The following is a 17,003-nucleotide window of genomic DNA, read 5'->3' as shown; positions in this document are numbered from 1 at the left end:
GAGCTTCAGTCATACATCAGGATCCCAAGAATCATGCAACTAGTTCTCTATATCCAAAAAATTTAAAGCAGAGATAACTGAGTCAGAAAGAAGACTAAGAAAGCAATCAGTTTTGCACACAGGCAACAGCTAAGATATGATGAACATATGTTTAACAGGTTGAAATTAAATCAGAAGAGTTGAAATTAAATCAGAAGAATTTCCAGCTAACATTAGGAAGAACTTCCTGACCGTTAGAGTGGTTCCTCAGTGGAACAGGGTTCCTTGGGAGGTGGTGGGTTTTTAAACAGAGGTTAGATGGCCATCTGACAACAATGCTCATTTTGTGAATTAGGCAGATCATGAGAGGGAGGAGGGCAGGAAGGGTTGCATCAGTACTTAGTTCTCATGACCCTTTCTTACATGCCCAGGGAAATGCTGATTGCCACTTTGGGGTCAGTCAGCATTTTTTTTCTCCAGCCCAGTTTGGCAAGGGATCTTGGAAATTTTTGCCATTTTCTGGGCAGGGAGCAGGGGTCACTGGGGATGTGTGTGTGGGGGGAAGGTATTTGTGAAGTTCCTGCACTGTGCAAGGGAGTTGACTGGAGGTCCCTTCCAATTCCGTAATTCTATGATTCTATATGAAGCTGCCTTATACTGCCTTACACTGAATCAGACTCTTGGTTGATCAAAGTCAGTATTGTCTACTCAGACCAGCAGTGGCTCTCAGGGTCTCAGCTGAGGTCTTTCACACATCACCTTCTTTTAACTGGGATTGAACCTGCATGCCAACTAGATGCTCTTCTAGTGAGTCACAGCCCCTCTCCAAACATCCAGTTGAAGGCATGAGAGCTATATTTGAGGCAGGAAAATTTGCCACCAGTCATTAGAATTTTGAGCATAGTCATGCTTCCTTAACCTTCATATATTGATTCCCAAATATTTCAGCATACTGGCACTCTGATACATTGAGCAGCTGGCACAGAAAAAGTTTGGGGACTCTCTAATCATCTAATCGGACCATCTATTCTCTGTAGGTTTCCACTGCCTGATGAAAGACATAATAATAGTGTGAGAAAAGTAGTCTCCATGTTTGGAAACTGAAAAGGTTGAGATCAGTTGGTTTGTGCTTTTTTTTTAAAAAATGCTCTTTTTCTTTAACTTTTAAGGAAAACCCCAGTTACAAAGGTGACACAGGAGAGCCCAAGAGTTCGGTAAGCTTTCAGCTGCATCTGAATTGCTTGCGGATGGTTTGACCTACTGCTGTCTGGATACCTTTTAACCACCCAGTCCAATGCCAAGGCAGGCATGTCTAAACCCACTGAAATGCATGCATTATAGTGCTATCCTCAACAGTTATACTCTTCTAAGACCATTGTCTTCAATTGGTTTAACTCTGCTGAAGACTGTACTGTTGATTTATTAATTTATTTAAACATTTTGATGCTGCCTTTCCACCCAATTTGGGTTCCCAAAGCTTTGCACAGAAAAAAAGTTAAATGAGGCTACATCTGACTAGGATTGGGAAGTGTAGCTCAGAAAGCCTTTACCAGTGCTTAGAGCTTCAGGGAATTGTGGCAACAGGGCAAGAGAATGACATGTCCAAAACTTGCACAATGGCAGAAGACAGCATAGGTATTTTTACAGCCAGCAAAATCACCAAAAGTTAGGAATCATGTTTTGATGTAAGTTTTATCAGGGTACGAACCACTGCACATTTTCACTACAATGTAGAAATGTCAAACTTTAATGTAAAAACATTTATAAAACCCCCATCAAAATAAGAGGTTTTGCCAGATATTAACTGTTGGATGGTGGTTGTTGTTGCTCAGTCCCAGTTCAGCGCCAAGAACAAGAAGTTGCAAACCATGCCTTGGATATTCTTCAAGTTCCCAGAGCATATTTGTTATGATACGGTGTATGAAATTTGGTGACCGTTCTAACACAAGACTGAAAAGCTGCTTCCCTTATGACAGGGTGGAGCCAGTCGCTCCAGTCGGAGGAACACAGGGGAGAAGATCAAGTACCGGCTGGTAGCTGTGCCCCATGGCAATGACATAGCTTCCCTCTTTGAACTGGATCCTACCACATTGCAGAAGACTGACTCCTTTGTTCCCCGGTAAATGCTCTATCTGTCACACCCTTATCTGACCCTGTTGAGCTAGATTGGAGTCTGAGTAGGAAATGAGCAATTTCTGCATGTAAATCTATCAACCCGTGTAGAGCAGAGGTGGAACAGGAAGAAAATATATGCATCAGAGTAAATGTCATGAGATACTGACAAGAAGCTAGGACTCAGAATGAACTGCTCAGCTTCAATACACTCTGAGTTAAAGTGGAATTAGGAAGGTAGGACCACAGACACAGGTTGGCTGTAACAATTAATAAAAGAAGCATGTCAGAAGTCACTTCTCCAAATTCCAATATGTATATGCATGCACAGACACCCACGTAATGAAAAGACTATCACTTCAATGGATAGTTGATAAATTCAGAGAGTATGTATAATCCCATTGAAATCAATGGAATTTATGCTGTGACCTGCTTGAGTCATGTTCATGTCAGTGGGACTTACAAGGCCTTCATGACTTCTTTTGGTCCCACAAATCTCATATATAGGCTTGGTGATGATGTGCCTCTGAACTGAATGTTTCTCATTGGAGGAGAAGATGCAGGTCACAAGCTTACAATCCAAAAACTACTCTCAGGCCCTGTTCAGGCACACAGTATAATCAGATGTCACTGCTGTTTCCTTCTGGATTTAAAGTGGCTGATCAGACAGCAACATCGGCCTCCCGGTATTAACTCGTGGTAGCCCTACCAATCCTTCTTGGAACCGGATTATTTTGTTACCTGCTCTTTTGCGGTGTTTTTTGAGTTCTTCAGTTTCACCTCGTAGTTTTCTCTGTTTGGATAGTTCTACTGCGATATTAGCCAACTTCTGAAGGCTGTCCCAGAGCAAAAGGAGCCTCAGACATCCGGTTTACGGTCGCCATTTTTTTTACCTTAGCGATATGCGTATAACCGCATAACCACATAATGTTTTAACCTATACGCATGCACATATGCGCATATGCACATAATGCACACATGTACATAATAGTGGAAGAAAAAAAACTGCATGGTGCCATCGTGTGGATGGCAGAAGGTGGTTTCACTGTGGAGTGATTTGAATTGCAGTATGGCAGTCTGATCGATAATATCTGGAACAAAGATATTCAGAACAGAACTGGGTCAGTTTAACACGGACTCAACATGCTGTGTGAACAGGGCCTCAGATACCTATAGAAGGCACCATAGAAATGTATAAACCATTCTGTGGTGATTTCAGGAATTCCTATGTCCGACTACGTCACCTTTGCACCAACACCTGGATCCAAAGCACTAACGTGCCCATTGATGTTGATGAAGAGCGGCCCATTCGCCTCATGGTATGTTTCTCCATTATGGTTCATCTATAAAGAGGGATTGGCCCCAGTGGAAAGGTGCCAGTAAGTGACAGGATGTATTTCATAGAATCTAGAAAGGAGAAGTTTGGTAGGTGTGCTTTCTCCCACCACTGTAGCGCCATGTCAGGAGAAGCTGCCATTCTTTATAAAACATACTTCATGGTGATTCAGTATCTCTTCTGTAACTTTTGTACTTTTATAATCTGTACTTTAATAAAATCTTCAAGTCTTAGATGCAACTTCATTCTTAAACTATTTGTACAGTGGTGTGTGCGAGAAACTGTTAGTGTTGTGCAAGAAACTGTTAGTGTTGTATTTATTGTCGTCACTGTCATCACCATCACCATTATCATCATCAATCTTTAATTTCTATCCTACCCTTCCTGCAAGCGGGTTCAGGGTGGATTACAACATAAAAACACAAAAATAAAAACCAAGCTCAGCTACTGTAAAACTAACTCTTAACCCTTAACCCTTGTATGTTTTGAAAACTTCCACTGAAATGTCTAATACTGGTTGCAGCTTGCAGCAAACTCCAGTTATGCCTTCATGTGCACCATGGCTTCCTTCAATGTATTTCTAGTGCCTAGATACTTCTTGAGTCTTGAGAATGAAATCCAAAGGATCTTGAATTAAACAGGGGAAAAGGGAGTCTTTTCCTACCAGCCAGCTAACTAGCAAAGCACTGAACTCATCTCGGGCAGGCACATCATGACTTGGCTTGTTCACCAGCACAGGTTTTCTTACATCTATGAGCTTGGCAACCTCTCCATGATATTGGAAGCAAACCCTCCCTTTTCTTTGGAAATTTAACCAAACTGAAGCTGTTTACTAAAGCAAGTAGCTAGATCCCCAAAGGCAGCCATTTTGTGGTAAGTCCTGCCCCTTCATGGCAATCATTATATGGTGATTTCTTGTACCCTTTTTTTACACTCTAGAAGTGTGCACCAACACAACATGATTGGAGTTTCCTAGGCTAGACAGATTATTGGCATAGAAATGGTGACATAAATCCACAATTTATGTTTTACCCTGATAGGGAGAAAGCAAATAATATCACTGGATGATTGGCTTCTTTCCCCCTCTCCCCAGCTTGGCACATGCCCCACCAAGGAGGACAAAGAGGCTTTTGCTATTGTCTCGGTGCCTGTGTCAGAAATCCGAGACCTGGACTTTGCCAATGATGCCAGCTACATGCTAGCCAGTGTGGTGGAGAAGATGAATGAAGGGTTCCTCAGCCAAAATGACCGAAGGTAAAAGGACCAAATGCTCCATTAAGTGGAGACTTAGTGGAATGCTGTATGGAGGTTGATAGAAGAATAGGAGCCGCTGACAGATCAAATCAGTAACTGTGGCAGTCAGAATATCTCCTTGAAATTAACTAGAAGCCAGGACAAGTTCTCTTTTGCAAAAAAGAATCCTATGTTCTGTGAGTGGGAATCTTTTATGTCCATGAGGTAGCCTGTGTATATTGTGTTGATTTACATAGTTTATCTTGGACACATGTTTTGAAAGCCTTGCTATACAGTGTGGGAAACTTTGATTGAGAATTGCTTTGTCATAAGGAACTGGGGAATTAATTAGGGCTATAGATTGCCTTTGTTTTATTTTAGTTTCCCATGAACTACATATTCAGGGCTCTCAAATGTTTATAACATTGAAGGAGATGGAGCTCATTTGTCAATGATTCTAACTCTGGATTGTCTGGCAGGTTTGTGATCCAACTGCTGGAGGACTTGGTATTCTTTGTCAGTGATGTATCCAACAATGGACAGAATGTTTTGGATATTGTTGTTACCAAGCCCAACCGGGAGAGACAGAAACTCATGAGGGAGCAGAATATTCTGAAACAGGTGACTGGGAGAAGAGGCTGAAGAGAAAGGCTGGAGATCAGCATGGTAGCATTAAGCCTGAGAGTTCTGTGCTCCTTTGCAGCTGAAGAGCTTTTCTAAATAATATCTTACTCCCCTCACCCCCCTTCAACAGTTTTATTGAAAAATAAATAAATAAATACAGAATTAACACACATGGAACAGCACTGCCTTCTGGTGTGAGCAGTGCTGAAAGTTCCAGAAGTGAATTTTGTACTGCAAGATTTAAGTTCCTTTCATAGGAACTTTGGCTTCTAAAGGCAAACAGATTTTTAAAATAGGATATCTAAAGGATAAAGTACAACAACAAACATGGCTCAAAACAAATTTTGGAAAGCCTGGATTAAGGTTTCATTAGATGGTTTATAGAGCCTTCTGAAAGGGACCTTAGAATGGCTGAGAGGGAGAGTGTGGAGAATAACATGCAGGTAGGCAGTTTAATACTACATTTCCCATGCATACACACACACACACACAAGCATTTTTCAGGTCACAGACTTTAACTTTACTTCTACTACAATCAATAATAGTAGCATCTGAATAGCACTTTTCCTGAGTTATCAAAATATTTTTCATATACTGATTCAGTTATCCATAGAAGAAATGTATTAGAATAAGTCAGTGTTATCACAGGTTTGGGTTGAGTTGCTGACATGAGTTCAAGGCTGAACTGATGTTTGGACTCCTTGACCTGAGTCACAAAGTTAGCTTCTTCCCTGTTCTAACTACTGGACATAGAGTTCCGTACAAGAGCTTCTTGGGCATTGTACTTCGCTGAGGGGTGGAATTCTAACTCAAGGAGAAACTGGGCCCCCACAGATATGAGACTACTTCTCCCAATTTGCCATTATCCAGACAAGCACGGTCGGCTATGAGCATAAAACAAGAACTAGCAGAGGTCATTTTGTAGAGAAATAGGTGGTGGAGCTCATCCAGGGATTGTTATGCAGCTGCACATACTATTCAATGGACAAGGAGGTGGAACTCTCAGAAAGGTTCAGGAGCTGTGCTCCTGTGAGCTCCCACTGAATCCGAGGCCTGAAAACTAGAAATATACACACAACTAACCACTATAGTCTGCTTAATAGTCTCTAGTCTAATGTTTTGATTAATATAAAATAAACTGAAATTTACTTTTCTAAACATTTCTATTGTTTTCTATTAGCCTAGTGCAAGTAAAGATTTAAATGAAGTCATAACAATCAGATTAGATGGGCCCAGCCCAGGCTAGCCCAATCTCATCAGATCTCAGAAGCTTAGCAGAGTTGGCCCTGGTTAGTATTTGAGTGGGAGACCACCAAGGATTCCAGGGATCCTACACAGAGGCAAGCAGTAGCAAACTATCTCTGAATGTCTCTTGCCTTGAAAACCTTGTGGGGTAGCCATAAGTCGGCTGTGACTTGATGGCACTTTCCACTACCAGAATGGGCCACTCTGAATTCCACCCTGACTTCATTCCCCCCCAAACTCACTGGCTAGAATCCTTCCTTTTCTAAACCTGAATGCTGTTCCTGATGGACTGATCACTGATTTCTGAATGAATGCCCTTTGAAATCACTCTGACCTTGTATTCCTACCTGTTTACTGAACTTGCAAAGAAAGTTCTGTGTGGTGGTGTGTGTTGGCTGAGCTGTGTGTGTAGAGGCTCATTTATAAAAGCTGGAGTGGTGGTGTCAGGCATAAATAAAGAGTAGCCATTGAAATGTTGTGGTAAACCTTAATGTGAAATAAGAGACTCTTCTGAGAGCTGAGAATATATGGAAATGCAAACTGACCAGGGTTTTCTGCAAACATCCTTGAGATTTTTCTTCAGTTGTTTGCATTATTGAACCTGCTGCATCTCTACCTATAGAATTACACCAGTGGTTTGAATTTTAAATCATTTAGATCTGAGCCCTGTTAGGGCTTGTTGTTCTCACCCAGTCCATACTACAGTCACATATTGATTTCATACAGTCAACTTGGATGAATTTATTCATGAATGCATACAGAAAGCACATGAAACATCTTAAAATCACAGCTCTGATCGTGGAAAAGAAATCCGTAGAAGGTACTTTTCAGTCTGACCGATAACTTTCCTTCTGGGCTGCGTAGATCTTTGGAATTCTGAAGGCTCCTTTCAAGGACAAAGGTGGGGAAGGTCCATTGGTACGACTGGAGGAACTGTCTGATCAAAAGAATGCTCCCTACCAATACATGTTCCGGCTCTGCTATAGGGTATTGCGACACTCCCAGGAGGACTATCGGAAGAACCAGGTGGGCCTTTACTTCAGGGTATATGGGTTGGCTGGCAGTAAGTAATAAACTGGTGGGAGAGATTAGATTTAAAGGCTGTTTGTCTGGGGCAGTAGGCATAAAAAGAAGATGATCCTTGTGGGAAACAAAACAAATAAACTTCAGTTACTCAAGACATCCATTTCCTCAGTTAGTCTGTAAAAAGAACATCATTTGAGCAATAATATTTGTGGAACTCCCTTATCTTGTGTCTAAATTGGGGGCTCTTAAAATTCAGCTGCTGTTGATGTAGGCAAGTAGTTTTAAATAGGGCTGATGAGTTTGTCTGCATGTGACCTCTTCTCTTTCAGGAACACATTGCCAAGCAGTTTGGCATGATGCAGTCCCAGATTGGCTATGACATCTTGGCTGAGGATACCATCACTGCCCTTTTGCACAACAACCGCAAATTGCTGGAGAAGCACATCACCAAGACGGAGGTGGAGACCTTTGTGAGCCTGGTGCGCAAGAATCGAGAGCCCAGGTGAGTGTAAGGGAGTTCACCAAGGGCTACACTACATGTTGTGATTTCTAAGTTATTGCCTGGGTTCTCCTGACCTGACTTAGACAGCCACAGATCAGGTATGAGGAAACTTATTGAGGCTCTGGATTGGATTGATTCCATGACCTGGAAGAAGAAGGGGCTTCAATTCCCCCCATCATTTTCCCAACCTGAAATGGCCCTGGGAGAATGCTGTTTGCCACACTCAGGAACTGCATTCATTCCTTCTTTTGTTTCTTAAATGCTTGTTGTGAAAGTTCACAAGTTAGTCACTATGTTAGAAGAAAATATCTAAAACAGCTTTAAATATAGTAGGACTGGTCTGGTTGGAGACTGCTGAAAAATAAATGTGTTATTTACATTGCTGAAGGTGCTGATCATGGTCAGTAAGGGGCAGCAGCTACAAAGTAAGAAGAATCAATGATATGCTGGTTATTCAATGTTTGGGGGTGGGATTAGCAGACTGGGCTGCAGTAGGCCTAGTAGAAAATGACCTATCTAGAGAGCATATCTAGTGGAAATGATATTCACATTTATTTCTTAGACAAAAAGCTATAGGAATGACTAAAACTTTTCAGCATGATTTGCTGCTCCATGGTCAATTTTTTCCCCATAGAAAATTTGTGTTTGAGGTGGATTTTTTCCAAAACAATTCTTTGGAGAAGTTTTGATTGGGAATTATAATGTTTTGATTGCTGTGTGAAATGTGATGAGAAGGATTGATTTGCTTAGCTGTGGGCGGCTCAGGAAGCTCTGCAGTTGACCGGGCAAAAGGGCCTTATCCCCAGTGCATTGGATGGCGGGTAATATCAGAATCTCTCATATGCATCACAGGTTTCTAGACTATTTATCGGACTTGTGTGTGTCAAATCATGTAGCCATTCCCGTCACTCAGGAGCTGATCTGCAAGTGTGTATTAGACCCCAAGAACACTGACATCCTGATCCAAACTGAGTGAGTATACAAAGAGCCCCTTGTATTTTGAACATTGAATCCATCTTCCTCTTCTGTTAAGATATTATCATCCTCTCTTCTAAGAAGTAACTTCCAGAGATAGTGACTGGGAAAGAAGTGGAGGTGAGACTTGTAGATTTTTAACACTGATGGTCTCAGATTAGTGAAGATATTGTGAAATTGGTTTGCTAAAGTGTCTCTGAGAGAAGTGCTGCTTAGTTGAACTTGCTGTATATTCACCTGCCATGGATGTGTTCCAGCCACAAGTTATGATGCAAAACAAACACAAATGTGTGATGGCTGTCTTCCAAATACCATTCTTGGTAATAAATAGAACTGTAGTCCAGTGGCTCCTTCAAGACCAACAAAATTTATTCTAGCATAAACTTCAGTGAGTCAGAGTTCACTTAATCAGATGCACAAACAACTGTAAAGTGTATGTTTGTGTGCAAAGAGGTGCAGTTATAAAGAAAAGCTAGTTGAGAAAGAGATTAAGCCAAAAAAGAGTAGAGCTGCCTTTTCCCATAACAACCCTCCTGCCTTCTGGTTGGATCTTCTTAATGGATTGCCTTAATGAATGTACAATTCATGTATTGAACACAGTGAGCCCTGGCACTCTAAAGCTTATGCTAAAATAAATTTTGTTTAAGGTGCTACTAGTGGATTCCTGTCTTATTTTGCTTCTTCAGAGCTCCGATATGGCTGTCTACTGGGAATCATTCTCAGAAATGTAGATGAAACTTCCATTAAGATGAATTTCTTACAAATTTGTTTTTACAGCCTTTAATATATTGCAGTATTAATTATAGGGAAGAAACACACAACATCAGTTACAAAAGATCCACTGTATTCTAAAAGAGTAACTCAGTCATCAGTGCAATCCTGAGCAGGGTTACAGCCTTCCAAGTCCATTGAAGTCAGTGGGCTTAGAAAAAAGTAGTTTTGTTTAGGACTGCACTGTAAATTTACTAGGCGGTTGTTAGGTGCTACAAGTCTCCTGTTTATTGTTGCCGCAACAGACTAATGCAACTACCCCCCTCAATAATTAGGTATCTACCTATTAGGAGGGCCCATTCTGTGCCTGAAATGCAAGTTAGAATATCATAAATGAATTTGAGAGGGAGTTATTTACTGGCTTGGCACTGGCAAGTTTTAAATTATACCCTCCCCTCCTTTCTCTTACAACTTTTGCTCTGTCTGAATAGTGAAGTGAAACATTCTCTTTGGTTCAATCCTTCCCCTTTGATTTTCAGGTTGAGGCCTGTGAAGGAGATGTCCCAGACTCATGAGTACTTGAGTATTGAGTTTTCTGAGGAGGAGGTCTGGCTGACTTGGAGCGACAGGAATAATGAACACCATGAGAAGAGCATCCGACAGCTGGCCCAGGAAGCACGAGCAGGCAATGCTCATGATGAGAATGTTCTGAGTTACTACAGGTAATGAGGAGGCATGATGTTTCTGTCTATTCACTTTTGGGGAGAATGATGACAAAAGGGTGTGTTGAACTCCAGAATAGATTCAGTCCTTTACTGCTATTTTTAATTAGTTAGTCTCATCTACTTTGGACCTTAACTGGCTCTAATTCTATCACAGTCTGGCTCGGATTCTATCACAATGTGTGCAGGAAACTAAATTCCTAAACATGCCAGGACACAATTTGGATAGGGGCTGTGGCATGGGATGAGAAGGGGTTCCATTTTCCCAACCTAAAATTTGCTCTATTCTGGGGCTGCATGACCTTGGAGTATTGCATTTGACACTAAATAAAATATATTAAGTGCCAGCTGTCTGAGCGGGCAGCTGGTTTAGGAAGTGTTAGCCATGGATCTCTTCAGACTGTTGTGTGAGTCCCTGTTTTTCCTACATAGGCACAACAGCCTTCTCAAGCAAGGTCAATATGTAGGAGGAGTCAAACAATTGACCTAAAAGTGCTCTTTCTCCACTTCTCCTGTATGTATTTGCAGTCCTGAAAATGCTATAAGTACTACTTATGCCAGAGACTTCACCCTATGGAAGCTAGGGAAAGATGCCATGAAAGATCTTGATTTTGTATCTCCTGCTGTTGAATCACAACAGTTCTTATATTGCTTCTTGTTGTTCAGCTGTGTTTATGGTGCCTGGTCCTTGACCAACCATTATACCATTTAGTAGCCCATCAGTGCCATCAGACACAGTTATATGCTTCTAAATTCATTAAAGTCAATGGGCTTAGGAAGATATAATTTTGTTTAGGATGGCACTGCTTGTGTGGTACTTAAGAGGCAAGGAACTGCTTTGGAGAAATCTTGTCCTTTTAGTGATGAATTTCTTCTGCCCCCTTTCCTTCTGCTCTCATTCATGTTTTCTTTACCCTTTCCTTTTAATTTGTTGACTCTCCTACAGTGCTTAACACTTTTTTCTCTCTTCACAGATACCAACTGAAGCTGTTTGCTCGAATGTGCATGGACCGGCAATATTTGGCCATTAAAGAAATTTCCAAGCAATTGGGAGTAGAGTTAATCTTCCTGTGCATGGCAGATGAAATGTTGCCTTTTGACCTCAGGGCTTCCTTCTGTCATCTGATGCTGCATGTACATGTAGATAGGGACCCGCAGGAGAAAGTTATGCCAGTGAAGTTTGCACGTCTGTGGACTGAGATTCCTACAGCCATCACAATCAAAGAGTAAGGCACATAAAGAATATCAGGAATATTAGGGGAGAACATAGCACCTAGGAGAGTCTTCTAGTTCTTTATACCACCTTTTCACTGGTGACAAACAAAGGGGTGTGTTGTAATCAGGTGTAATAACCTTGCTGAAAGTTGTGTCTGTGTTTGTATCTGATATAAAAAAAAATCTGCACAAGTGGCATAATTCAATGTATTCATGAAGGCTTAGAGATAGTATGTGCTGGAGATAAGGTACTGCTTTGATTCATTCAGTTTTTCTCTCACATATGCAGTTATGACTCCAATCTAAATAGTTCACGGGATGACAAGAAGAACAAATTTGCCAGCACCATGGAATTTGTGGAGGACTATCTCAACAATGTGGTCAGTGAGGCAGTGCCCTTTGCTAATGAGGAGAAGAACAAGCTCACTTTTGAGGTGAGGAACCTGCCTTTGCTACAGGGTGGGAGAGTTTACCCACTTCTGAGACAAGGTCATTTAATGTAGACATTGACTCCTTAAAAGTGTTGCATTGTGGTTGGCAGAATGAACAATTCAGGAGGTCCTGGTACATATTTGATCTCTGCCCAAAACTCACTTGGTAGCCTAAGGCAAGCCTTTCTCATGCAGTCCGTGCTTTGCATGAAGAAGGTCTGCCAGCTGAGAGTAGACAGTTATGAACTAGATAGACCAGTGGTCTGGCTTGATGCTTCATGTGTTCATACCTGCTGCTGTTGCATCTGTTTTGCCTGCTTCCTGTCATATGCACCTCCCAATGCACCCCATGTCCACATTGGATACTTGTGGCATTTTCCGTTGTATAGTGTAGTGTGTTTGTTTTGTTTCTCATTCTTTTAAGTGCATTTCTCACAATAATTTGTAGCATACTGGAAAAAAATGAACTGTAGACGAACTGTTAAAACAAACAGAGAAGAGACTCCCCTCTTCCTCTTTGAAATATAGAAATCTGTCTCTCCTCAGAATAGTAGAATTTTTAGTGTAGTCCTATAATCCAAACAACATTTTCCAGATATTTCTTCTGTTACTCATGAATATTGAATATGTGTTCAGTTACCACAAACTTTCAGTAAAATGGCTTCAGAGGTTACTCTCTGATTTTGCTTTTAGCAAGCAGAGAATAAACTCCTTGGAGGATAGCAAAGCAGAGATGAAGATGCAAGTGAGCCTGTGCCAGAGAATGATTGCAAGCTGAGTCCTCTTGCTACTGATACCAGAAATCAAGCTTGACTCAGGCATTATCACACGGCCACCTCTGATCCATTGCTGTGCCAGACACTTCTTTGCTGCTCTGATTGTCTAGCCTGCAGTTCCCTTATTTGGGCAGAACTTGGTTTTTGTGCACAGATTGGATCCCTGACCTGATATTCCTAAGGCAAAAGGTTCATGACTTGAGCCCTAACATTGAGACCAAAGAGACACTTGCTCCTGCTGCTGCCTTTGTCTGGTCGAATTAGTGTCAACTGCAGCTCTGAAGTTTTTAATAGACCTGTTCTGATTTATATTATTGATAGATGTACAGCATTTTTAACCTTTGGGGTATTTTCAGCCTCACCTACCCAGTGTTGTCTTTTTTCCCAGGTTGTCAGTCTCGCCCACAACCTTATCTACTTTGGCTTCTATAGCTTTAGTGAACTGCTGCGCCTGACACGGACTCTTCTTGGCATCATAGACTGTGTCCAGAACCCTCAACTGTTGATGCAGACAATGTACAATGATGATATGACTGGTAAGTTAGGAAGCCTTAAAGGAAGATAGATTTTATTGAGTTGAATGTTAGAGTCATCAGTTGTATGAATCACTTTTCATTTTTTCAAAGAAGATATGCCCTATTTTAATTTAGATTTCTTGTACTTAAAGTCAGTTGACACAATATGTCCCTAGGTTCTCTTAGCTTTAAAGGCTACTGTGCTAGAAGATAAACTTAGTTAAATAAACATTAATTGATCAGGGCAGTGACTTTGGACCATCAAACCCCAGCTTATACAGTCTTCTAAATTTTGTTTTTGGTTCATTACATTTATGTATATCATAAACATTAGAATCACAGAATTGCAAGGGATGTCAAAGATCATCTAGTCTGATCCCTGCCTGGTACCGGAAATTCCTGCTAGCAGCATCTCTGACATGGCTGACCAGCTTTTGCTCTAGCAAAATTGAGCCCATCATATTTCATAGCAATCACCACTAGTAAGTTCATCCCAACAGCAAGACAAGATTTGCTTTCCTGTTATTGGAACTCACTATTCCAAGTCTTGCCCTCAGAAGCAACAGGAAACCAGCCCTTCAGATATCTGAAGACTGCATGCATATTTCCCCTTAATTGTCTGCTATTTAAATTAAATGAGCCACTTTCCTAGCCCTTTGTTACAGTACTTGGTTTCCAGGCACCTGATCTTCGTTGCTGTCTTCCTCTGAAACTGTTCCAGCTTATCAATGTTCTCTCTAAAATGTAGTATCTGGAAGTGAATATAGTTCTCTGGATAAGGTCTGACCATTGGACAATAAAGAAGAACTATTACTTCTAGCAGTGCTTTTTTGTTTAAAAAAGCAAGAGAAAAAGAGGTGCAAGCTCTCATGTATAAGGGTTTACTGATCTCCACCAATTCCTCCTTCAAAATTCAGAAGAGCCCCCTCCCCAGAAAGTGCTGGTACTTAGTACCTACAAGTAGCATCACAGTGATTTGGAAATTTGGATCAGTACTAGGGTTGCCAGCTCCAAAGTCCCAGTGGGAGTTCCTCTGCTATTGGGGGCATTGATCCACTGCTGCCAGCTGGCTGGCAGGGGAAATCATTCTGGGGGTGGGTGCACAATGTCCCCAACATGATGACATCACCCAGAAGTGACATTGTATAGTTTTGCCCCAAAACCAGAGTGTCATGAGTGATGTCACCAATGTGATGATGTCACTTCCAGGTGATGTCATTTGTTGGGGACATTACATTTAATGTAATGCTCACCCTCAGAATGCCCCCCAAATGCCCCTGCCATGACAGCGAAGAGACCTGGCAACCTGAGTCAGTACATCCCCAAATCCACAACTACACAATGCTGATGACTTATATTCAGTCTGTGACCTACTATAATCCCTAGATCTTCTGTTAGAAGTTGGTACATATATGCACACTCCAAGAGTTTATGACAGCCATGGTCAGAAAGAACTACTAAACCTGCATTCTTTGGATGGGTGTGCTTAAAAGTTTAGGATAGCCCTCACACAAACCATTTCTTTTGCCACACAAGATGTCTGGAATACCTTATAATCAACTCACCTTGGCAGTAACATATTTATTTATTTATTTATTTATTACTTTACATTTATATCCCGCCCTCTCCGCAAGCGGACTCAGGGCGGCTTAGTGTGGCTGTGATCCTAGCTAAGACACCAATCAGTCTTAGGAGAGCTCTTTCAAAATTTGCTGATTTTTGTAGCGAGAACCAACAAGAAATAAATTATCAAAAAACCAAGGTTATGGCCTTTGGGAATAGACAAAAGAAGAGACTTTGGGCTATTAATGGAGACTCATTAGAGCAGGTTTCTAGCTACAAATATCTTTCTCCCTCTATCATTGTCTTCTGTCAGTGGGTGAAGCCTTTTTTTTTGCATACCCCCCAAAACTTATTGGCCCTTCTCTCTGATTCTGTTATGTATGTTGTAGGTTTATGATTTTTTTGAATTGTTTACAAGTTTTATATATACACTCTGCTGTGTTCATGTCTTAAATGTTTTAATTTTGAAATATTTTCAGGTTTTGATGTTTGCCATCATGGGACCCCATTTGGGTGGAAAAGTGGTGTAGAAAAGTTTTAAGTAAATAAAAAGTAAGAAAAACTACTTTGCAACCAAGATTGCATCTGCAAATTCGCGCCCAGCACAACTGTTTAGAATAATTGGGGCTCTTATAACATTGCCACAAGGCAAACCAAATATTAGAGAATTGGAGATTGGCTGTGAGGCATTTGCGAAATATTTTGCAGATAAAATTTCATTGCTCCGCCAAGACCTGCCTACCACTTTGGAAACAGTGAGCGAAATTGAGGCTCCGTGCCTGTCTTCAGGTTTGGTACTGGATCACTTTGACCCACTCAACCTGGAGGAAGTCGATGGGATCCTCTCCGCTGCTCGCCCAACAACATGTGATTTGGATCCTTGCCCCTCTTGGCTGATTAAATCTTGCCAGAGGGAGCTTAGATGTCCTTTACGGGACATCATAAACAGATCCCTCACAGAGGGGCATTTCTCAACGCCTCTGAAAGAGGCGTTGGTTTGCCCTCTCTTAAAAAAATGTACAGCAGACCCGGCTGAATTGGCGAATTACCGTCCGGTGTCTAATTTACCATTTTTAGGTAAAATCATTGAGAGGGCAGTGGCGTTGCAGCTACAGAGGTTCCTAGATGACGCTTCCGTTCTTGACCCGTGCCAGTCTGGTTTCTGACCGGGCCATGGGATGGAGACGGTGCTGGTCGCCTTGGTGTATGACCTTCAGCGGCAACTGGATCGGGGCGGCGCTGCGGTACTGATGTTATTAGACCTGTCGGCGGCATTTGACACAGTCGACCATCAGTTGCTAAAGCGCCGCCTCGCCGACATCGGGGTTGGGGGGTTGGCCTTGCAATGGCTTTCCTCCTTCCTCTCTGGTCGGGGACAAAGGGTGGCTATTGGGGGTGAGCGATCCCAGAGACGCACACTAGATTGTGGAGTGCCTCAGGGAGCAGTTCTCTCCCCAATGCTGTTTAACATTTATATGCAACCCCTTGCCCAGATTGTCCGGAGGTTTGGGCTGGGTTGCCATCAATATGCAAATGACACCCAGCTCTATCTACTAATGGACGGCCGGCCCGGCTCTGCCCCGGGGAACCTAGATCGGGCTTTACAGGGTGTAGCGACGTGGCTCAGATTGAGTGGGCTGAAGCTGAACCCAGCGAAGACAGAGGTCCTTTGTATTGGTCGCGGCGCCCTAGGAAGGGGAATAGCTCTCCCAACCTTCGACGGCGCACCATTGAAATCAGCGCGCCAGGTAAAGAGTTTGGGTGTTTTACTGGAGCCTTCATTATCAATGGAGGCCCAGATAGCAGCCACTGCCAAGTCAGCATTTTTCCATCTGAAGCGGGCAAGACAGTTGGCCCCCTTCCTGGAGCGTCGCGACCTTGCAACAGTGATCCATGCAACGGTCACCTCAAGATTGGACTACTGTAATGCCCTCTACTTGGGGCTACCTTTGTGCCGGACCCGGAAGTTGCAGCTAGTGCAGAACGCGTCAGCCAGGCTACTATTGGGGCTCTCGAAACGGGAGCACATACGGCCGGG

At 42.2% G+C, this 17,003-nt stretch overlaps 1 protein-coding gene across 2 annotated transcripts in view; it reads left to right on the top strand.

The window, feature by feature from the left end:
• ITPR3 (inositol 1,4,5-trisphosphate receptor type 3) overlaps positions 1-17,003 on the top strand; it is a 200,774-nt gene that overhangs the window by 139,575 nt on the left and 44,196 nt on the right. For both annotated transcript variants that reach the window (XM_060231494.1, XM_060231495.1), the window contains 12 exons: positions 1,149-1,193; positions 1,956-2,098; positions 3,311-3,410; positions 4,521-4,681; positions 5,140-5,281; positions 7,394-7,555; positions 7,885-8,057; positions 8,910-9,029; positions 10,283-10,465; positions 11,440-11,691; positions 11,970-12,114; positions 13,276-13,423. In XM_060231494.1, coding sequence (XP_060087477.1) covers positions 1,149-1,193; positions 1,956-2,098; positions 3,311-3,410; positions 4,521-4,681; positions 5,140-5,281; positions 7,394-7,555; positions 7,885-8,057; positions 8,910-9,029; positions 10,283-10,465; positions 11,440-11,691; positions 11,970-12,114; positions 13,276-13,423 — 1,774 coding nt within the window. The remainder of the gene's footprint in view (positions 1-1,148; positions 1,194-1,955; positions 2,099-3,310; positions 3,411-4,520; positions 4,682-5,139; positions 5,282-7,393; positions 7,556-7,884; positions 8,058-8,909; positions 9,030-10,282; positions 10,466-11,439; positions 11,692-11,969; positions 12,115-13,275; positions 13,424-17,003) is intronic.

This window comes from Heteronotia binoei, chromosome 2 (assembly GCF_032191835.1).
Source record: "Heteronotia binoei isolate CCM8104 ecotype False Entrance Well chromosome 2, APGP_CSIRO_Hbin_v1, whole genome shotgun sequence".
Lineage (NCBI taxonomy): Eukaryota > Metazoa > Chordata > Lepidosauria > Squamata > Gekkonidae > Heteronotia > Heteronotia binoei.
Note: the sequence above shows the minus strand (reverse complement) of the source record. Positions and strands in the feature narration are given on the sequence as shown.